This window comes from Bombus terrestris, chromosome 7 (assembly GCF_910591885.1).
Source record: "Bombus terrestris chromosome 7, iyBomTerr1.2, whole genome shotgun sequence".
In the NCBI taxonomy this organism is placed as follows: Eukaryota; Metazoa; Arthropoda; class Insecta; order Hymenoptera; family Apidae; genus Bombus; species Bombus terrestris.
The window spans coordinates 9,590,846-9,611,945 of NC_063275.1; the positions used below are offsets into that span (position 1 = coordinate 9,590,846).

Sequence of the window (21,100 nt, forward strand, 5' to 3'; positions counted from 1 at the left end):
TTTCGTACGTACATAATATATTTATCAAAATTTTCTATAATAAATGTTTAAATATCTTCCTCAACCATTGTATATCATAGACTATGGTGACACCTTAAACACGAACAATTACCAAAAATGATGGGACATAATTCTTAACACTACTTATCGAGGTTACTAGATTCGATAGTATCGCTTGAAATCGTGCGGCATTAACACAACGACTACGAGATCGTCGATAGATCGAGTAGTTTCACCGTATTAAATTAACCAATTGCAGGTCAAATTGATCGAAACGAGATAATGTCTCGAAGAATGTAGTACAACGTGAAAGTTTCATTCGCGGATCAAGAAGGAAAAATAATATGAATTGATCTTTAACATTAAAATTCGCGAGTCGTCTAACGCTTTTTTTTCTGCAATTATTTTAATTAAACTACTTGTTCCGAAAAACATCACTCAAAGGTATTTCACCGAATGATCGAATAAATTTTGCCTTCTAAATTCTCACTGTGAAAAGGAAGCTCAACGAGAGAAGAAACGCTTATGTCGTGATTCATTCTCAAAAGATTTATTTATTTATTTGTTCATTTATCTATTTATTATTTATTCATTATTATCCATACACTTTATAATATCAGTAGTGACTATTGGTGTGCGAAGATTTATGGCCATATACAGAGCAGCTTGCGAAAGTATTCGAACACTTATAGAACCATTTTGTAAATGCATATGTATATTACCTGTGTCATACGAAACATTTTGCATTAGCATTATAATGAGATCAGATTATCATGATTATGTTTTAATAAAGCCTGAAGTGATTCTGAAGGTGTACATATAGGATGTAAGACGTATTTAGTATATATATATGTATATATATATTTCGCAAAGATCACAAGGCGCGCATTTAAACTGTCAATTAACTATTAGTATAATAAATCATAATGACGTAATAAGCCATAATATTTCTTAGAACTATTTTTAGCACTAATGTTATATTTATGATTACTATTCACACTCTATACTAATTTTATAGTAAACATCTTGTATTTCGACTACACGGCTAGTTGATAAATATTTAATCATGTATTTTTTAATAAGTCAGCAGATTTAATGAATTTTTAATCAATAATAGCAATTCTTGAAACATATCTTTACATTAATTAGTTAATATCGATTTTGATATAGATTTTTGCAAATTTTGAAGACATTATTAAATGAGATATTAAAAATAAAGTTTCTTAATTTTCAAACAGTAATTTTAAACAATACTATTTTATTTGATGAATTTGTTTTACTATTCGCTTAAATTTACATAATACGCAACTGTTGTTTTCTATAAATCCTTTATACAACATTTGTTACAGGACACTGAAATAGACTATACCATAGAAATAACAGGTGGAGGACCGTTAGTGCAACTCGCTTTGAACTTCCGTGGATAATACTTGGAACTGGTCATGTCCTTAATATTTTAACAACGTGTAGCATACAAAAAAGGTCGATGCTATTTTCGGTAAATACATATTCTCCAAAATTGACTAATCACTCTTGTATGTATATAAATCTTTTCTCATTTCGTTAAACTTCTAAGGAATATTTATGAAAAATTTTAATCTTTATTACATAAAAATTATATCAATTGTGTCCCTATAGATAAATAAAGGCTTCTGGCCAGGCATAATTGAAATTGAATAATTATAGCTATAATACTATTATATTAATTAATCATATCATTGTATAGAAAATTAAATAAATAGAAATAGTTAGCGAATCGTTAAGGAAACGATATACGTATACATAAAAAGTGAAACCTAGGGAGTAGGTGACTAAATCATTTTTCTGACCACATTGCACCGGATGTAGCTATGACACAGAATTAAGTATTTTGCATGAACGATTTCACATGAGTCACACGTTTAGCAAATTTGCGCAGCTTTCTCCGGCAAACAAGCGAAATAAGTAGTGGCTAAGACCTTCGTTGGGTGATCTAGTTCGGCCTCATTTTCTCGAGCTTATCGCGCCTTTAGACAAGATGCAATTTTTACGCTCCGATAGAGATCTCGCGTGTTTGATCTGTCATTCGAAGAGAGCGAAAACTATGCATGTGTAAATTGAGATCAGACAAAATTTCGTGGCAAACTTATCTCAGTAGCGGCACAATCTCTCTCATGATGATATCACAAGGAAACGTTTAGAGCTACAGTTGAATGACGTATGCCAAATAAACTCCGTGTAGTAGACATGCATTCCACAGAACATTAAATATCATTATTACTATTACTATAATATTTTATATATTGCATAATTAAATAAATACCTGAAAAGTATCTTAAATAAATAAATAATAAATAAAAGATATATTAAAATAATTATTAGATAAGTAAATAAAAGATTTAAAATACACCGAACTAGATATGAGACCATTGACAACATTATAGAACTGGTTAGAAAGTTCGAGGGATGGACAGATCGAGAGAAAGTAAAAAGCCTCAGAGAAGTAGATTGATTGGGTTCAATGAATTGTCATCTGAGTATTCGATAGTGCAGAAAGGAACGGAAATATTTAAAGAAACACATAAAAATAGAAATGTTGCATTATAACAAAGAGAATAATCGAGAGTTAAAGATAAAAAACGTACTATTGCAATTTCTGCGCAGAGAAAGGAAACGGGCTGAGGTCGACGGAAGAATGTAACGTTAATGAAACTAATAAACGGAAAAAGCGGGATGTCAATAAGGAAAATAGAAGAAAATAATAGGGAAGGAAGTACAGGTATGAACGGTACTTTATCGTCGCTACTATTAACCGCGGATACGAAGAAAGTTAAGAAGTAATAGAAACCATATGCATGTAGACATTATATTACGTAATTTAAAAAGAAGAAAGTGATACATATTATAATTAGAAGGAGACTAGAGAAGGAGAAAGAGTAAAATTTAATGTCATGGCAAAATTGATGGCAGTAATTACTTGGAGAATTTAGAGGAGAAAAGAGATTATAAGATGTTCGCTGAGTAATCTTTAATTTAAAGTAGGAAAAGTTAGAAAATAAGTTTATGTTGAATAAATTTTATTATTAACTTGAAATAAAAGAGTTTATATATGCTATATATGTATATATATTATAGTATATCGTTATAATGCAGTCAACATGCATTAGTACTTGATTAAATACAGAAGAAGATTACTGGTAAATTAATTATCACTTTCAGTTTCATTTTAATAATAATAATAATAATAATGTAAAAGTAAAACTTACATTTTTAGAAGAGTTTAGGATTATTGTTCTTTAATTATACTATTTATAAAATTATTTAAATTATAATACTATTTATGAAGAAATTTTTTATAAATAGCAATAGTTTTGTCATTCTAATAAATAGTGAAAATATGTATAATGGTTACAAATATTTAAATATGGTTCAAAGTTCCGTTTTAAGGAATACGTTCAGGCATAAAAGTTTACATTTAAATGAGTGCCGAAGAAATGTGCATGAAGAAACAACATGGAAAAATTAAAAAGAGCTGTCACTATTTAGAATAACACAATTTTGCATTATACATTTTAGTGTAATTAAAAGATTAGATTTTATTAAAAGAATAATGTAAAAAATATAATATTTTAAAGAATGCTTTCAAGTTTGTGAGGTTTTATTGCAATGGTTGGTCGTTTAGGCATTGCAAAATATTTATAACGCAAGGTGTTTATAAAAAAATGCTGTGTAAGCATGTCGACAAAGCTGTATTTGTAAAAATTACGTGAAGAAAACGAAGTTCGCAAAATACGGAAACATCGATGACAATGGATTTAGTTTGGCGGTTTGTAACTCGTTAATTTAGCAGAATAGTAAACGAAAGTTTTTAATGGAATAGAGGAATATCAAAATGAAGAACCAGATCTTGAAAGTTATCGCAAAGTGCTGTTTTAATTATAATAAAAGTCCGCTTCTTCTTTAATGGGGTCGAAATGATAATTTGGCTTTTAATGAGGATTTTCAGTGATTCTACTAAATACATGTTCTCTACCTTAATTATGAGAGAAAGCATGTTATAATAGAAACTTGACCTTTTCACTGCTTTGTTTTTTTCACGTGTTAAACATATTTATATACCGTATGTACTTCCTTTTTTGATTTTAATTTAAATTTCGCAATTATAAAATTTATGAAAAGGAAGTAAGGTAGACAAACTTTCGGTTATTTATCTTCATTTTAAAATACATTATTCTTACAATTAGTCGTATTTACAATTAATATTAGCTTATTGTTTAGATAAACGTATTATTTGCCTTCCTTTTGTTATTTTTATGTAATTAAATGTCACTTAAAATTTATACGTAAATAATCTTTATTGAGGTATATCGTGATTTAAAATTTATACACGAAAAAAGAAACAAACATATTGGATTTATATATAACATAATAAAATAAGTACTGCATTAAATATATGTATAATATTAATATATAGGTATTGGAAGTGTGATTCGATTTTAATAGTTATTTTTAAATACGATTGTTATATGTATTTCACATTTTTCCAAATCATGTGATTGATATAATAATAATGTTTAAAGCGGATTATCACGATGAAAGTAATTAGGGAATCATATATCACAATGGTTTGATTGATTAACAAATGTCATATTGGGCATTACAAATTATAAATACAACGAAATAATTAATGAATCATACGTTAAACAGACTAATTAAGATTCCTTTATAATTCTTAATAAAAAGTACAAAATACAGCATTATAAATAAAAAACATACTTTACTTCTCATTACTATTTATGAAAGGGAATATATAATAGATCACATTTTCTAAAGATAATACGAAATAAAACAATGTATATGGAATTCTTAAATTCTTAAAGTAAAAAATACTGTTCGACTTAGACGTACTTTATTCTTCTTTTTAATCAAGGATTAACGGAATATGGTTTTTCATATGTTTGTAGGAAAATTCAATAACTTCGAATATTTGATAAATAAAAGGGCAGAAATAATATATGATTAAGGAAATTGATAAATAGATGAGAAATATATATATATATATGTATATATTATGTGATAATTAGTTAATATTTACATGGTTAGTATCGTGTCACCAGTTGTCATTTATTGAACGTAATTGTTCAGAATTTTGAATTACTTGAAATAATAATATAATTACAGAAAGAATAACACATGTAGTAAGGAGAAAGATAGATAAATAAGTAGATGTGACACAATTTTATTCTTTCACGCGCAGCGAAAGCAAAATAACAGTTTCAATTAGTCAACAAGAAGTCTAAGTGATACAAAGTGTTACAAAATTTGTGTGTACGCGTTGTTGTGATGATGTATAACATCAGTTTGATGTCGCAATTGACTGATGCTCGCCGGACAAGACGAAAATTTCGAAAGGCTGACGATCGCAAAAAGAAATAAAACAGACGGGTGATCGTTGAATTTGTGGAAACGAAGGAAAGCGGAAATAATGGTACAATCTCGACCAAACATAAAGGGGACAGTTTGTTCTCGTGTGACAGGTCGAAAGCGAGAATGTGTGGACGTTCTCGAGGACGTTCTCTATTAATCTTGCAAACACGTTAATTGTGGTACTACTTTTAAAATAACTGAAGGTATTCCAACATCTTGCTTGTTTCAGTGTCAAATTAAATCTGAGTTGAGATGTTATTTTTGGTAAAAAATTAAATTCGTGCAGAAAACATTAAACGCATAAATCAACAGATATGTATCATACATTTGTAAATTCCCAAGAAACTTCAAAATAGATATATTTGATAAGTAGATGTATTTATAATAGTAAGTATATTTATTGCACTACGCGTACATTTCAGTATATATACACAATGTACACGTATATATATTATATATAATACATAATATATAATATATATCAGTATATAAATATATGTGTAATGCTATAATATATAATATATAACTGTATATGTATATATATTATATATATATATATATTGTATATTTATATAATTATATATATAGAATATTTGATAATACTCCAATAAGCCGTGAAATGTGCAAAAGAAATCATAATACTGTTCGGATAGTCGAGCTGTTCTCTCAATAGATATATTTATGTAAATATTGTATTCTTTATAAACAAAATTTATTTACTCGGGAGTTTATACGTAAATTGCATTGGAATTAGTAAATAATAGAAAATATAAGTTAGGAACATTTTTCTATTATTAATATCGTGTGAGATAGAATAATAGTATTGTATGTAAAACAGACATAAGTTTTTTAAAGTAAAAATGTGAACGACAGATATATGAAATCTTTTATTGTTATCGTTATAGTAATGTATACATGTTAACTGATTGGAAAATATCAAGGGAAAATATCAAGATCTTCGTTAAACTGAATTTATATTGGAAAGTATTACTAAGTTTTATTATTTCTTTTTTAATTTATTTACCTAGAGTAGCAAACCTCTGCGAGTTATTAGCAACTACAATTGTATACAATTGTATTTCATGAGCTTACCCATTATTACACCAGACCAATGTGTTTGTTGTTTGATCATAAATATGTACGATATTGTACATTGTTGGTTTTATAGTTTTTAATCCTAGATAAGTAGAGCAGAAAGATGTAACTTCTCCCAGAAAACAAATTTCTTTTATTTATCATGTGTACGAGGCTTTTTAGCCACTTACGAAATTTGGCCGTCTGGAATAATTAAATGCTAATTGATCATGCAATTAATTAATCAAAATTGCACAAGAGCAACAGATAATGGGCCAGGAAAGCTAGAAATTGTGAGAAAATGATACGCATACACGTTGCACATGTGAACGGGAAACAATATGTATAACTATATTCGTATCTAGGATCTTCTTACTCTTTTGACTTTCCATGAACATCGAGTGCCTCGAGGAATCTTTGCAGGTGCTTAAATCGGGGTCACGCTACTGCTGCAGGTAACACAACTATGCGACTATTCTATGGAAATGCGTTGTATACACAATATACACATGTTTTGCTGTAATACTATAAAGAAGAAAATAGAAAATCATTCGGTATCTTATAAGCTTTAAATTTTTTATATATAGTACTTTTTATATATTTTTGAGTTTTTGAATATTACATTATTTTAATTACTATTTAATATTCAATTTTTTTATTATATTTTATTATATATAATATTTAATATTATTTAATATTACATCAATATATTAATATTATACATATATATTATATATTGAATATTATATCGTACATAGTATATTTTAAAAAATACACAACTCGAACAAGTTTTTCAGGAAAAGCAAAAAATTGTTTGGAAACTTACGAAAAGATTAGAATATACAAATACATATATAATGTTGTAAATAATAAAAGAATAGACTCAAGGGAACAGTGATTATTATATATTATCTAGGAACTCGATTTTTATTTTTGATATTTTCCATTCTTAGCCCTTGAAATACTCCTTTGACAATTTTGATGTTGTTCTAGCACAGGGTTGACAATGAATTACTTTGGCTTGTGACACTTTTGAGGGACACGTGTATCCTGTGTCTTTTATACGTTAAATATGACAGATTAAAGTTAAGATATTCGTTAAACTAATAGTTTTCAGATATAGATAAGGTAATACCTTTTGGAGAGAATGCTGAGATGGATCGATTAACGCTTTTTTCTTTATAAAAAAAAGGATTTCTTTTAAACAAACAAAAGTGATCTTGGTATTTCCAAGAAATCGCTATTTTCATATTATGTATTTCTTTAAATTCTATAACATTTTTAAGAAATATTTTCGCGTATTGTCCGAAACAACGAAAATTTCTTCAATATTTATTCGAATATTTATTCAAGCGAACAGAGTTCGTGGAACACGCTGTATCCTGTAATCTTTAATTGGTATGGTTGAATCATATGTACCTAACTATAATAGCTTTAATAATACCTTAATTAGGGGCAGATAATGTTTTAATTTATTGAGCTTTAAAGTATTTAATTTTTATTTGTATTTTATTACTGATTGTCCTTATTATATAAAATATAAATCAAAAGGAAGTTTATTGACATAAGGAAGGTTATTGGTACTTTACAAACTGTGTCATAGAAAGTACTACAAACTGTGTGTGTATTATCACACACAATACCCTAAGATATCCTGTTAAAAAATTGATAAAAGTTACTATTTTCATTAAAACAAATATAATTGTTTTTCACTTCCTTACATTAGAAGAAAGTGAATATTTTTCTTATTTAAGGTAGCAGACTAATCGTAAGTACAAAAAAGTATATTTAAAAAACATAGGACAAAACGAAAATTCACACACGTAAACAATCTCGCATCCCTCTAGTATTAATTATATGTAAAATAATTAAGATAAGTAAAATAGAAAAATAGTATAAAACTGGTCAAGACATGTAGAATAATTCTGAAGCTTTTATCGCTTTGACTTTCAGAGAGGAAAAATTGAAGAGAGGAAGGATCACGTAATGGATAGATACTTATTCGACGGTTCAAAAATTTTAGGATGTGGTCATCGAATTCGTATGCATGAAAGAAACCGATGTCATCGATATATAGTCACGGAAGACGACTAACGGAGAAACTTGATTCGGTCAGATTAGACGTCCATTCGGTCGATGACCTTACTTTTACATAGTCAAAGAACCTTCTGCTGTTTATTCATTGATCTTTGGAAGCTATAAATGATGACTAAATTGGGAAACATTCGTGCCTTTCTTTTTATGCCTTGAAATGAACAAGTTTGATAGGTGCGATTTGTTTAAATCTTTTATGTATCATTTGAAGTACTCTCTTTAATTAGTATTTGATATAAAATGTAGAGAATGGAAAAATGTATCAATTTTCATGTAATTAACAATTATAATGATTTGTTTTACAGTAAATTATATAAGATGTATGTTACTCTACTAAGATGGTGAATGATCGTGATTCGTGCAGTGGGTTGAAGATCATATACGATGGAAGCCAAGATTTTGAAAGTTCGAATTTAATCATGTATTTCAAAGCACCGTTCAATTGGGTGTTATAAAAATTTAAATAAAAATAAAAATTAAATAAACTATAAGTAAGTATTCTCTGTCGTGATGCGTTTTCGTGATTTGAAAGGACGTAATGAAATTTTTATTGTAATAAACGTAGAACACTATTTCATGAAGAATAGTAGTGAATTGATTTACATCATTATGATTCTCACTGTCAGCATTCCATATATTTATGTTTTTTATGTTTTAACACTTTTTTAAAGATTATTATAAATATTTAACCGATATAAAGTAGATTGTTGTATATCTATATTTTGTTATTTTGAGACTTATTAAATTATCCAACGGTAAAAATTTGTAGCTTTTATAAACGTAAAAACTATTTTTTTATCAAATTAATTTTGATGTAACTCAAATTACTATCGTCCTAATTAGTTCGTCCTAAATTATTATCGTGTCAAACTTCTATGTATCAGTTTTATTTTAATACAAATGAAAAACCTTCATAATTACGAATTGAATTTCCACTAAATTTTTATTTCATCTAAATTATTTCACAAATATATTGCATTTTTCATAAAAATATTACTGCGAATCACTATATCATAATGGGTCACGATTTGTATACAATTAACTTCCATATCCACAATATATTCTCTGCATGTTTATTATACAAATCTTCTTTCTCACAATCATCGACTTCGAAGGAAAATTCAACGATCTTCAGAAAGAACTTTCTTTTTTTAACCATTTCTTATAATTATTCTTAGATAGATCGCATAAATATAGAGCTCAGGCTAGAGAATTCTACTTCTTCTTGTAATACTCGTGATATGTAACTGTTATGGTATTAGACCAGTCATGCTGTCATTTGAAGGAAGCTCGTACACTTTTCATTAGTTTGTACCTCTACATTCTATTCTATTGTACTATATTATTCAGTACCTAGTACTGAAACTTATCAATATTCAAATTCGCGATATAACAGGCATAACAGCATATCTTGCGGAAATCATGAAAATTATGAAACTGTGGATTGTTTTATCAGTGTTTGATTTTTTAAAATTTTGATTACAACATTCTTAAATTAAAGAAAGACTATTACTTTGGTTCTGGAAATCACAAAATCTTTATCTTATAAAATATTTACACTACTGTCAATAAGTAGCTGGGTGCTTTTTGTGGTAACAGTATATTGAGCTCTTAAACTATACATGTAAATTATCTATTAATCTTAATAATATGGTACTTTTTGGTTTCTTTTTTACTAACACGTTGGTATATGTCTTGATTTTAAATTTCACTGATTGAAATAATGTTAATAATCTTCATATCAATTTAGAAATACCATCTTAACATAGTTGTGAAGCGCACTGTATTAGTTAAAATTCTCTTAGATATTGCTTTTGGGATATATAGTGGAACTTCGTCTACATGTATCCGTCAGCGTGAGGAACAAGCAATTTATACAATTTTTCTTTCATTATAAGAGATTACTAATTCCTTTTACGGCCTATATTTCTTCATTCATATAAGAGTTCACGTACAGATAAGTAGATCCAATCAACAGAATTTAATCGGGCATTAACTAAAATCTCGTTCAAGTAAATGGAATTTACGTAACTAAAGTTCAACTATAAAATGAAAAATCTATCTGCAATGAAAATATCGCACGTTTAATTGCGAAAGAATGTCAGTAGTGATTGAAGCACGACATCGATAGCCATAGCTTCGCATGTCAGAATGATCAGGAACGTGAACGAGGACCTTATCCTCGAACGATGGTGGCTTCTCGTATACGATGTGCGCTTCTGTATCTGTATATCCCCGTAAATGCATACCTACATATGTATGTGGCATTACGTTTGTATGGGGGTCGTGGTATGTGGGTCAGGAAGGCGATGTTACTAACAAGTGACTCGACACCGCTAGCTTTCGTCGCACCAAATTTCCGCCTCTACCAAATCTGGTCCTACGCAATTCGTCGGTTATCGTGATGCTGAAAGTGCCCTACTAAAGCACGCGTTGACAGCGAGTCACCTAGTTCCGCGAATGGATCCTCGGACACCCTTACAAATTTCAGTCACGTGTTCTATATAAACGTGTATCGTTACTTCCAGTATATATAGTGACCTTCTAATCCTAAACTGAGCACCAGGGAAGCATATAGTCTCGCGTAAAAATTTTTTATCAAATAGATTTTTCATTTTATATATTCCAACAAACGATATCTAGAGGAATTTTAGTAGCAGAAGTATAACGAATGGACACTGTTACGTTTATTGTTATATAGTATTAGTTAAAATTCTTGAAAATATGACTTTTGAATTATAAAGTGAAAAATCTATCTGGTTAATAATTTTTGTATCTTGCAGAATTGATGAAAACTATGAAATTATAAATTATTTCATTAATCGATAGTTTTTAGAGCCTTTAAGGGCTAATTGTATCGCATTTTTAAATTAAAGAAGTAATTAATGTCTTTTCCGTTATTGAAATTACAAAATCTTCACATTGCAAACGATTTATTTTTGAAATCTTCTTAATGTTGTGTAGTTTGAAACTGACTTTTTTAGGATTGTAAATATAACATTACTTCATATATGTGTAACATATATGTCGATTTATGATATACAGAGTATATTGTGTAATTTAAGGTAAAGATATTTACAATGAACGAATAAACATTCGATTTATATTAAACAATTAAAAGTTTTTGTCAAATGTTTAAAGTATTCACCATTATTGGATCGCCAGGGCGATTGTCTCCTACCCAAGAATGATAAAATATAAAAATATTACGTCACATTCTGAAAAACTTATTCGGTACATAGTTGATGTTTCTTTTTTTATATCACCATTTTTAAATGTTTCTAATTGTCTAATACCGTTAATTATATTTTCATAATGAATTTTATTTTCAATATCGTGATAATTTCGGTGCATTTATAGACAACCGCTAGAGTAGATTAAATGTTGTGTATGTTTATGTGCGATATTGCTTGGGCATAAGTAGATCAGTCGGATGTTTCCTTTTAAATCATTTGAGCATATTTGAGCGGCAATTTTTGATAAATACGTTCATGTGATTGTTTATTTTGTTTAGATGTGCTTTAGTGCGATTTATAATTTCCTCTTCACCCAAGGGAATTTGTAGTGCTTTTCTTATATCGTCATATCTCACAAAATCATTATGTCTAAAAAAGGTAACGATAGATCAGAGATTTTCAATTTTTTAAATATTCAACTTGGGAATTATGCCCTAAATGTGCAGTTCGTATGTACAAATGTATTTGATAATGACTTTATAGATTTACAGTTTGTTATATCTGTCCAGATTCGAGTATACCTTTCCAGTCTCAGATTAATGTGAATTTAATTATCTATTATTAAGATATAAATCATAAGTAAATTTCTTATAAAAGAAGATTTAAAAATGTATTTATATACAAAGATATGTATAATATACATTATGTAAAAACACATTTCACCTGTCTTCCTCACAAGAAAGGTTTCTAGATTCACCATTGAGGCCATTAGATCATTACTCTTTTATCAAATGCAAGTTATTATTAAATTAAATTAGCCATAAGCTTGCATAAAACATTAACGTTTTATGTCCAATAGAAAATTCTCATAAATTACTAATTGCGGTATCTATAAATACATGATATTATTTATATCGCGAAAATTATATAGTTTCTCCTATACTGATTGTTGATGTACATTCTTTACTTTTATCACTTGTGACTTGAAATGAGTAGATGAGTATTATATTTTTATGGTTATGATAATATTTGAAGTGAATATTTAAGAATTTTCGCGTATTGAATATTTCTTAATATCTAATATGTATGTAATAAAAAATTATTTCGATTTAACAGTTGTTATTCTACAATTTTGACTCTGTTTGGTTGGATGACTTTGTTATTTTTGATACAGTGTTTAGTAGATTTTAAATCCAGTATCTCCGTATGTTTTATATGTGTAATTTATAAAATTCAATATATTTTTTGAAATTATTTTTTGAAGTATATTGTGGTAACAAGGCTATAACAACTACGTCAAGTAGAATAATGCTATATTATTTAATAATTTATAATTGTCAGATTCTTATAATAGAATATAATTACGATTTGTAAAATCGTAAAACAGGAATCTGAGTAATTTGCCGTTTGAATGTTTAAAATTGCAATCGTCCTCGACGACTTCACTTGCATGCTTGTAGCTCGTATGCTTGTGCATTACGTCTCTAATTGAATATCCAAGCGCGACCTCTTCGCGAACAACTGACACGGAATGCACCAGGAAAACGAGACATCGATGGGACGAGGAACGCGGTTAGGAGCTACTTTTTAACAAACGACACAGAAAGTTTTTGACGTTTATATGTTACATCCATACATAAGTTGTGAATTTTATTGAAATTTCGTATGAAATAACTACTCTCTATAATTTAGAACTACGCAGTAAAATGTATGTTTATCTTTTATTAATGATAAAATACAGAAGTGAGGTGTATAATACTGTTTATATAATAGTTATATTTCATTCACATATGAAAACATTATAATTTGATTAATATTTTACATTTATGAGTCAGATAGTAAATGTATTCATTAAAAACCAAATAACTCGCATTTATCTTGTGCACGAATAGATGTAGCATATAATATGAACGTCTTATGTGTTAAATACAAATATTTTAATCCACTTGAAACAATATTTGATTTTCTTATGTGTAATAAAGAAAGAGATATATAAAAACAGTATATATACAGATAAATATACATTATCTTTTTAAAAGTAAGTCAGGTGGATAGGTCGTAATAGGTGCTGAAGAAACACTTGAATATATTTAACGATATATTAGGTCATCCCATAAGTTCGTGCCGTCCTTTGTGTATACATTTCATATTTTAAAGAAAAACGAGAGGACTTTTATCGAGACGGAATAATGAAAAATGGGAAGAAGTTGTACAACGAGAGGGGGATTACATTTTTTCATGAAACTGAAAGGTATGTAAACAATCTTAACATATATAACCGCTCAAAAAATGGCACGAACTTACGGGATAATCTAATATATTTATTAACATATACTCTATGTGTACACTATGCGTAGGACTCGCGATTATTACTATTAGCGGTTCGCGATTACAAGTTCGAACTCGGGTCGATGCGTTTCGATGTACGATACAAGTTCGGATGATGATTGTCTAAGATGTCGAGAAACTCGGGTCAATTATTGCTGCTAACTACGACATATCGACTCGGACAGGCGTCTAACGACTGACTTTTCGTCACGATGATGCTATAGAGGAAAACTATGATGGGGTGTGTTTAAAGATACGAGATCATCGGATTCGTTGAGGAAAGCCTTCATTCGGAAAGTGAGGAAAATGGACGTTACTGATAATTGGTTAATTTTGTATTGGTGGTTGGAAAAGGATGCTAACCACCCTTAAAAGTTGCTAGCGGAAGGAAAACGTGATCCCGTATCTTCCCGTGGTAGGTGATAGATTTTGAGACTGTTGAGACAAAGAGTATTTGTTCCTTTTTGAGAATCTTAGCTAAACAAATCCTAAGATTTATAGCAGGTCCTTAGACTAGCTGAAAATATTCTGGCAATCATCTTGTCCGAAGAATAGGGTCTTTGTGTAGCGAGCCACGGGACAGAAGCTGTTGGAAAGTTTACTGTCGATTTACATAAGTAAATGAGTATTTGTTGGGCCAGCCGTACATTTCAATATCTTCTTAAAAGTACAAGTAGTAGTAATAAAAGTAAAAGTAATCGCAATGTCTTTTTAAAAGAAGCCACTAATTTTTCTATCAAAGGGAAATATTTAAATAAAAATTACTTGTAACTTCGAGAGACCTTCAAAGTTTAGTGAAAATTTTCATATCTGAAGATCAATATTTCATATGGAAATTTACTATTATCGATCCTAAGTATCTGAAATTGTTTGACGTTTATTATTATCAATTTTCATTTTCTAATATTATTATCAATCCTAAGAAAGAGAAAAGACATAAGAAACTGACGGAGATGCTCACTTATTTCAAAATTATATTTGCATAATTAAAACAAAGAAAACTTTTAATATATTACAATTATGTTTCCTAAGATCAATTCTTACATTTATAGGTGCAATGTTTAGTCATTATTCAAAATGAAAAAGAGATTTTAACCGCGTCTAAACAGAAAGAACTAGTAGGATGATCAACGAACCGCGTCACCCTAAACCGGATCGTCTAACCCTCGATGGCCAAGCTTCCTTAGTCAAGTTAATTGTTGCTTCTGCTTCGCGCTAACAATGAGATGCGATCATTCTTTTACCTCGAACATGTTGATTAACGTAGCCGTGAAATTTAATAGTCCGCGAGAAAGTGTTTCGCATGCTCGAACCACGCCACTGTTAGCGATTCTTTTACAGTTGCATGTTTAGTAGGCAAATACGATAATATCATGAATTAATGTTTATTGTGAACCGAATCGGGTAATTTATCAATCAAGTTATTAGAAATCTTGAAATATATTAGTGTTCAATAAATGAGTAAATAAACACAATGCCTATAAATATGGAACGAAACGACTGTAAGATATTAACAAGATTCCCCGTTTTAATTGCAAAAGTATAAAATAAATGAGGACCTTTTCCAATTATGTTTTTTTTTTAGAATTAGTGATTTAGAAGCGACGGAATTTTTCATTTTAGAAAACTACGTATGTTTCCAAAGTTTAAAATATAGTATTAAATTTACTTATAAATGTACGTATCGTGTCCAGAATCGATCTTGTTTTTTTGAAAAAAAAAAGTACTTTTACTGCTCTTCTATTAAACATCTTACTATTTTAGAGGTTTATATATGCAGAAGGAATACAGGAAACATATCGAGAATTTTATAATACTAATAAAAGTATCAACGAATGCTAAAAACTTTACGGTTCAGATGCATGCATATACACGAATTGATTTTCTCGTTTGAAAAAGAAACATTGAAGTTTCCCTTTGAGAGAATATCTTTACTAAATTAACCGTTATAGGTGCATAATTAATTTCTACATCTATTTTTCTAATCTTCAATTGTATAAGAAAGAAAAATTTTTAAATTTCGAATCCTTTTTGTATTTTTTATTAGCAACATACATCGCTAGTGATCCGTGCAAAGGAGGAAACTAAATTTTATTTATTAAATATTGTTACTTAGATTTATTTTACTTCTTGATTATTTGTACTTATTAAGGAAATGTGCAACAGTATTTGGCTATTATCGAAGTATAAAAATTAATATATTCGTAACGTGGTTAACAACATGACAACATAACACAATCGTACATATGGTTGTATCAATAAACTATACATTGTCAGTTTTGTTTATCCAGGTACTTGTTTCCCTTTATTATATGAATTATGTGAATTATTTGGTAAAAATCATAAGAATAAAATTATTTCTAATTATCCTTAATTAACACTATCATTGTGACCATTCGTTGAATTAATAATAGCATAATTGTTAGTTTTCTTTAAAGTGAATGTCATGATTAGACGCGAATAAATTTGCTAGCTAAACTGTACACATCATCCCGTTATCATCACAGACAGGAAAATTCGAGTAACATTCTATGCAAATTGATATGTTTTTAAAGTTAAAGTAGAACGTGAAATGTATGTATGTATAATTAATTCGTGCCTCTTCATTTGAGTATTCTCTGTAACGTTAATTTTATGATTACTAGTAGTTACGACTACTAATCATAGAATCATTAATTAGAATATGATTGTCGTTTAAAATATTTCAAAGTCTATTATCCTATTGATGTAGGACCCCAAATATTTTATTCGTGACAATAAGATGAGATTTAAACAAAATGATCTTTTATCATATAATATATCAATCATCGTATAATATCATATATCATATTATATATCAATAAGTTAGTATTATATAGATCTTAGACAATGACTTATTAACATTTTCAACGATATTTTTTCTTAATAATATTATCTTTCTTTCTTTAGGTAACTGTTTCGGTTCTCCTCCAATGGATTTAAAATAAATGAACGATATTTGTGAATAAGTTGTCAACTACTTATGGAAATGGATATCATAGATGTGAGTATTTACACACGAATACATTATCAATTTCTTGGAATGCATAGGTTTAATTATTTTGATGAATACGTAGCTTTCTTTGTTTCCTTTTATAGTCGTTAAGAAAGGCAAAATTTAAATTACATATAGATAACATTTTAGAGACTTTTCAGAGATAGTTTTGCAGCTATTTTTCATTATACAATATTCTAAATAAGAAGTTTATACACGTATAACATATGTTATGTTAAATGTATATATATTTCTCAAGATTCTGACGTTAAAAATTTGAAACTTTCATTACAGATCAAAAGTATTGTATTTCTGATATCGACATCTTTTACATAAACAAGATTCAAAATAGCGAAACAAGTACTGATACTTAAGCATATGTATTCAGATGCAGATTGTTTCATCTTCAACATTGGGACTCAACATCTTCAAGATTGATTCAGATGAAGATGAAGATTCAAGACTCTTGAATTTTTATACTGTCAAAATTTCATTTTTCTGTTTCAACAAGTACCATCTTAAGAGGAACTTAGACAAACTGCAACAAGGAATCATGCATATTAATATTGATTATGTTATATTTTTCTGAAATTAAGGGAGTTCTTCAATAATAGAAAAACACGACTGCGTCGAAAAAGACGGAAAGAACGCAGCACGGTTTATATGAGTAATAATAGTTTATTATCACAAAACGCTGGCTCACCAAAAGAATTCAAATTCTGGCAGACAGAATTTACATATTATGTGTGTCATGCAAAACATTGCGAAGTTTCATTAATACCGTTATATTGATAAATTTTGAAACAAAATTAAAAACCTGTACAGAAATTACAAAGTATTACGTATATGTATATATTTCACAAAGATCACGGAAATATTTAAACAATCAATTATCCACTAAATTAATATATCTCAATACTTAGTGGGACCATCTTACTGTATGTTCAAAATTACTATGATTCATGGTTTATACTAATAAATATTAATAAATATGTGCTTGGATTAAATATCTTATAATGTCTATATACATTTTTAAATTAATTTCAAATTTTACTAATGTAATCACGGTAATCTCATTACTGTGCTAATGAAATTTCAAAAACTTTCGTGTAACGCATAATATATTCATAAAAATTGTCCCAGATAAGCGTTCGGATACTTTTGTGAGTCACTGTATATCTGAACTACTATTTAAAATTTCGAAATCAAATCATATCTGATATCAAAACGAAGAATCCAATTGTCCATGCAACGTTCAAACATTTCTGAAGCAGCGGAAGCTTCATGTACTATCAATTTGCTAGACTTTCCAATATTCCAGACTTCGCTTAAGCAGTGATTCGCCTGTTCCAGATTCAGGGTATCAACGTGTCCACGCGATGCATTCAGCGAATCAACATGTTCAAATCGAATTTTCGTCACGGCTGTTTGCTAGGAGGGTCCTGTCATCTCGAAGCTCGGCGATGTCCCATCAAAAGTTGGCCTGAATACCGGAGGAGTACGTAAGTACAGAGGACGAACAGTCAGTCAGTCGCACAAGTCAGCCTCGTTCTCGATGGCAACCAGCACATCGGTCGTTACCTGGTTGGAGAGGTGGTAGAGAAGAGTAACAAGTGGGGAGCAGAACACCTGGACGACTTCCTGCCAGGGAGTAAGCACCTCAGTCTTCAGGAAAGATCGTTTCACGTCGGTCGTTCGAGTCCACGATATCCTAGAAAGTTACCTATCACCAAAGAGAATACGTATCTTCATCGAAAAAAAGAGAAAAAGAAAAGGAGAAAAAAGAGGAGGAACGAACTCGCGTCTCGTCCGGAACAGTCGTACTCTTGGAACAGTTCCGGTACTCAGTCGGTGTTCAACCGGAAACGATCGCGAAATGACGTTAGCCTCGCGGTACGTTCGGTGAACTCGCGAATTCGAAAGTGACCTTTTTTTGCTGGATTAACAACAAGATCACCAGTCGGTGTGATACCAGAACAGATTCTTCGCTGATCGTTGTCGCGAAGAAACGATTATCAGCTGATCGTTCGTGACCAGAGTTGACTGGAAGAAGCGGATTACGAAAACATGGAAAGGACAGCTGTGTTTCTTCTGATTGTCGCCGGCTTGACTACGCGAGGTTCGTTTTAAAATACTTAGTTTATTAAAATAGCTACATTATGCAATAATTTTTGTGGGTTTTGTGCTGAGAAATTGTTATTCAATCTGTTAATCAAAGAAAAGTTAACTCGTCATTCGAGTTTCTAATGTATTAGACATGCAGTGGCAACAAAAGTCTTTGTACATAATTGAATCTATTATAGAATTTATATTCTAATTAATTAGGGCTAAATATATTAAATATCGAAAATAAATAATATCTTATTTTGAGCGATGTGCAAACTAGATTTTTTAATTTATACTCCAAAAATGATATTTTTAAGAATTTTAGCTAATGTTGTATAAGTATATAACAGTATCTATTTCATTGTTTTCTTTTATGTGTCGTGCCCTTATACATAATAAAATAAATTGTTGTAGATTTCGGAATATAAAATGAAAAATTTATCTTTCAGGAAACTTTTGTTGTAGCTGCTATGTCTCTGACAGAATTGAAGTTGATCTATTTTTGTTAACTTCTAGTTTCATAGATTATAGAAGTTTCTAAATAAAGGATGACCTGGTTAACAGATTAATTGCAGAAATCAACGATAAAATAAATACTATAATTCTGTTGCTGTCACATTATTACAATTAGGATGAAACCTTGAAAATTAAATTCTAATTATAATTTTTCCTCTTCTTTTAATCAGTATCTCCGATAGGTACAATAAAACCTTTGATCAAGTAATTGATAATAATGTAAATTCTTCTAGGAAAATATTAGAAATTATCGAAATGTAAACGACTCGTAATCAGTAATTATTAGTAATATGTGGTTTTGCATATTATAAAGTAATTATTTATCTTGGTAATATTAGTAAAATACTATTAAAGGAAGAAAAGTAAGGAAAGGTAATAATATATTGTTCCTTGTTTATACGTAATATTATACAACGTCGTAGTAAAGGACAAGTTTACTTTAGAGTTCACGTTTAAACTTCTTACAAAAGAGCATTTAGAAATCCCTTGTCTGCCTATCTTAAAGAGAGCATCTTTTTGCTCTTTTAATTAAGAGTATAGAAAATTCACGGGAGTTTTAAGAACAAAGCCACTCTTTCTAGGAGATAAAAATCTGCGCAGAATACAATATAAATTTTTATCATGATAAAATACGATGCGTAATATACGATTATCTGATAGAGATTCAGAAATTAGTATTTTCGATGAATACAATTAAAAATCGAAATGCAGATTTTTTTTAACTGTTACCTAATTATACGAAAATTTAATAACGCATATTACAAAAATTATGATATTCTTACTGCCTCTTACTGATAATTGATCAAAGCAAAGTAATTTGAAATAATTAAAAGCAAATGGAAAAATTGCATTACGATCGTTTGGATTTTACCTATTTGATTAATAATTATTATAATTATTTTATAATTTAGCGCATTTGTCTATATAACATAATTTCAATTAAACTAATGCTTTTCTTCTAAGCTTACTTAAATGTAAAAGTTGAAACCCTAATTTTGAATATCTCGGCAAACAACGATTTGCTTATAAAGGAGATAAAGAAGTCAATTATGTATTACTATCACATTATACTAACATTATTATTTCAATGGAATTTATATATAGTATCTCAGAATAAATCATCGATAAAATAAATATTATAATTCTGTTGCTGTCACATTATTACAATTAGGATGAAACCTTGAAAATTAAATTCTAATTATAATTTTTCCTCTTCTTTTAATCAGTATCTCCGATATAAAGTATCTTAAAAATATATTTGTAGATCTGTCGAAATATAAAAAAGTTTCCGTTTGTCGTATTTTTTTAACGAAGAACTCTTTTTGATGTGTTAAAACCGGATATAAGCCTTTCAAAGTGTATTTCCATCTATCTCGGAAGCGCGAGT

The 21,100-nt window shown here is 29.1% G+C and overlaps 1 protein-coding gene and 1 long non-coding RNA gene across 2 annotated transcripts in view; both read left to right on the top strand.

Moving 5' to 3' along the window:
• The first annotated feature begins 312 nt into the window (after positions 1-312).
• On the top strand, positions 313-8,742 carry LOC125385427. The gene is made up of 3 exons (XR_007224689.1): positions 313-444; positions 1,350-1,498; positions 8,434-8,742. It is a non-coding gene; the product is annotated as an uncharacterized LOC125385427 (long non-coding RNA).
• Positions 8,743-18,734: 9,992 nt separating this feature from the next.
• LOC100644559 overlaps positions 18,735-21,100 on the top strand; it is an 86,087-nt gene continuing 83,721 nt past the window's right edge. Inside the window, exon 1 of the mRNA XM_003396434.4 lies at positions 18,735-19,210. Within this exon, the coding sequence (XP_003396482.1) occupies positions 19,159-19,210 (52 nt within the window). The 5' untranslated portion in view covers positions 18,735-19,158. The remainder of the gene's footprint in view (positions 19,211-21,100) is intronic.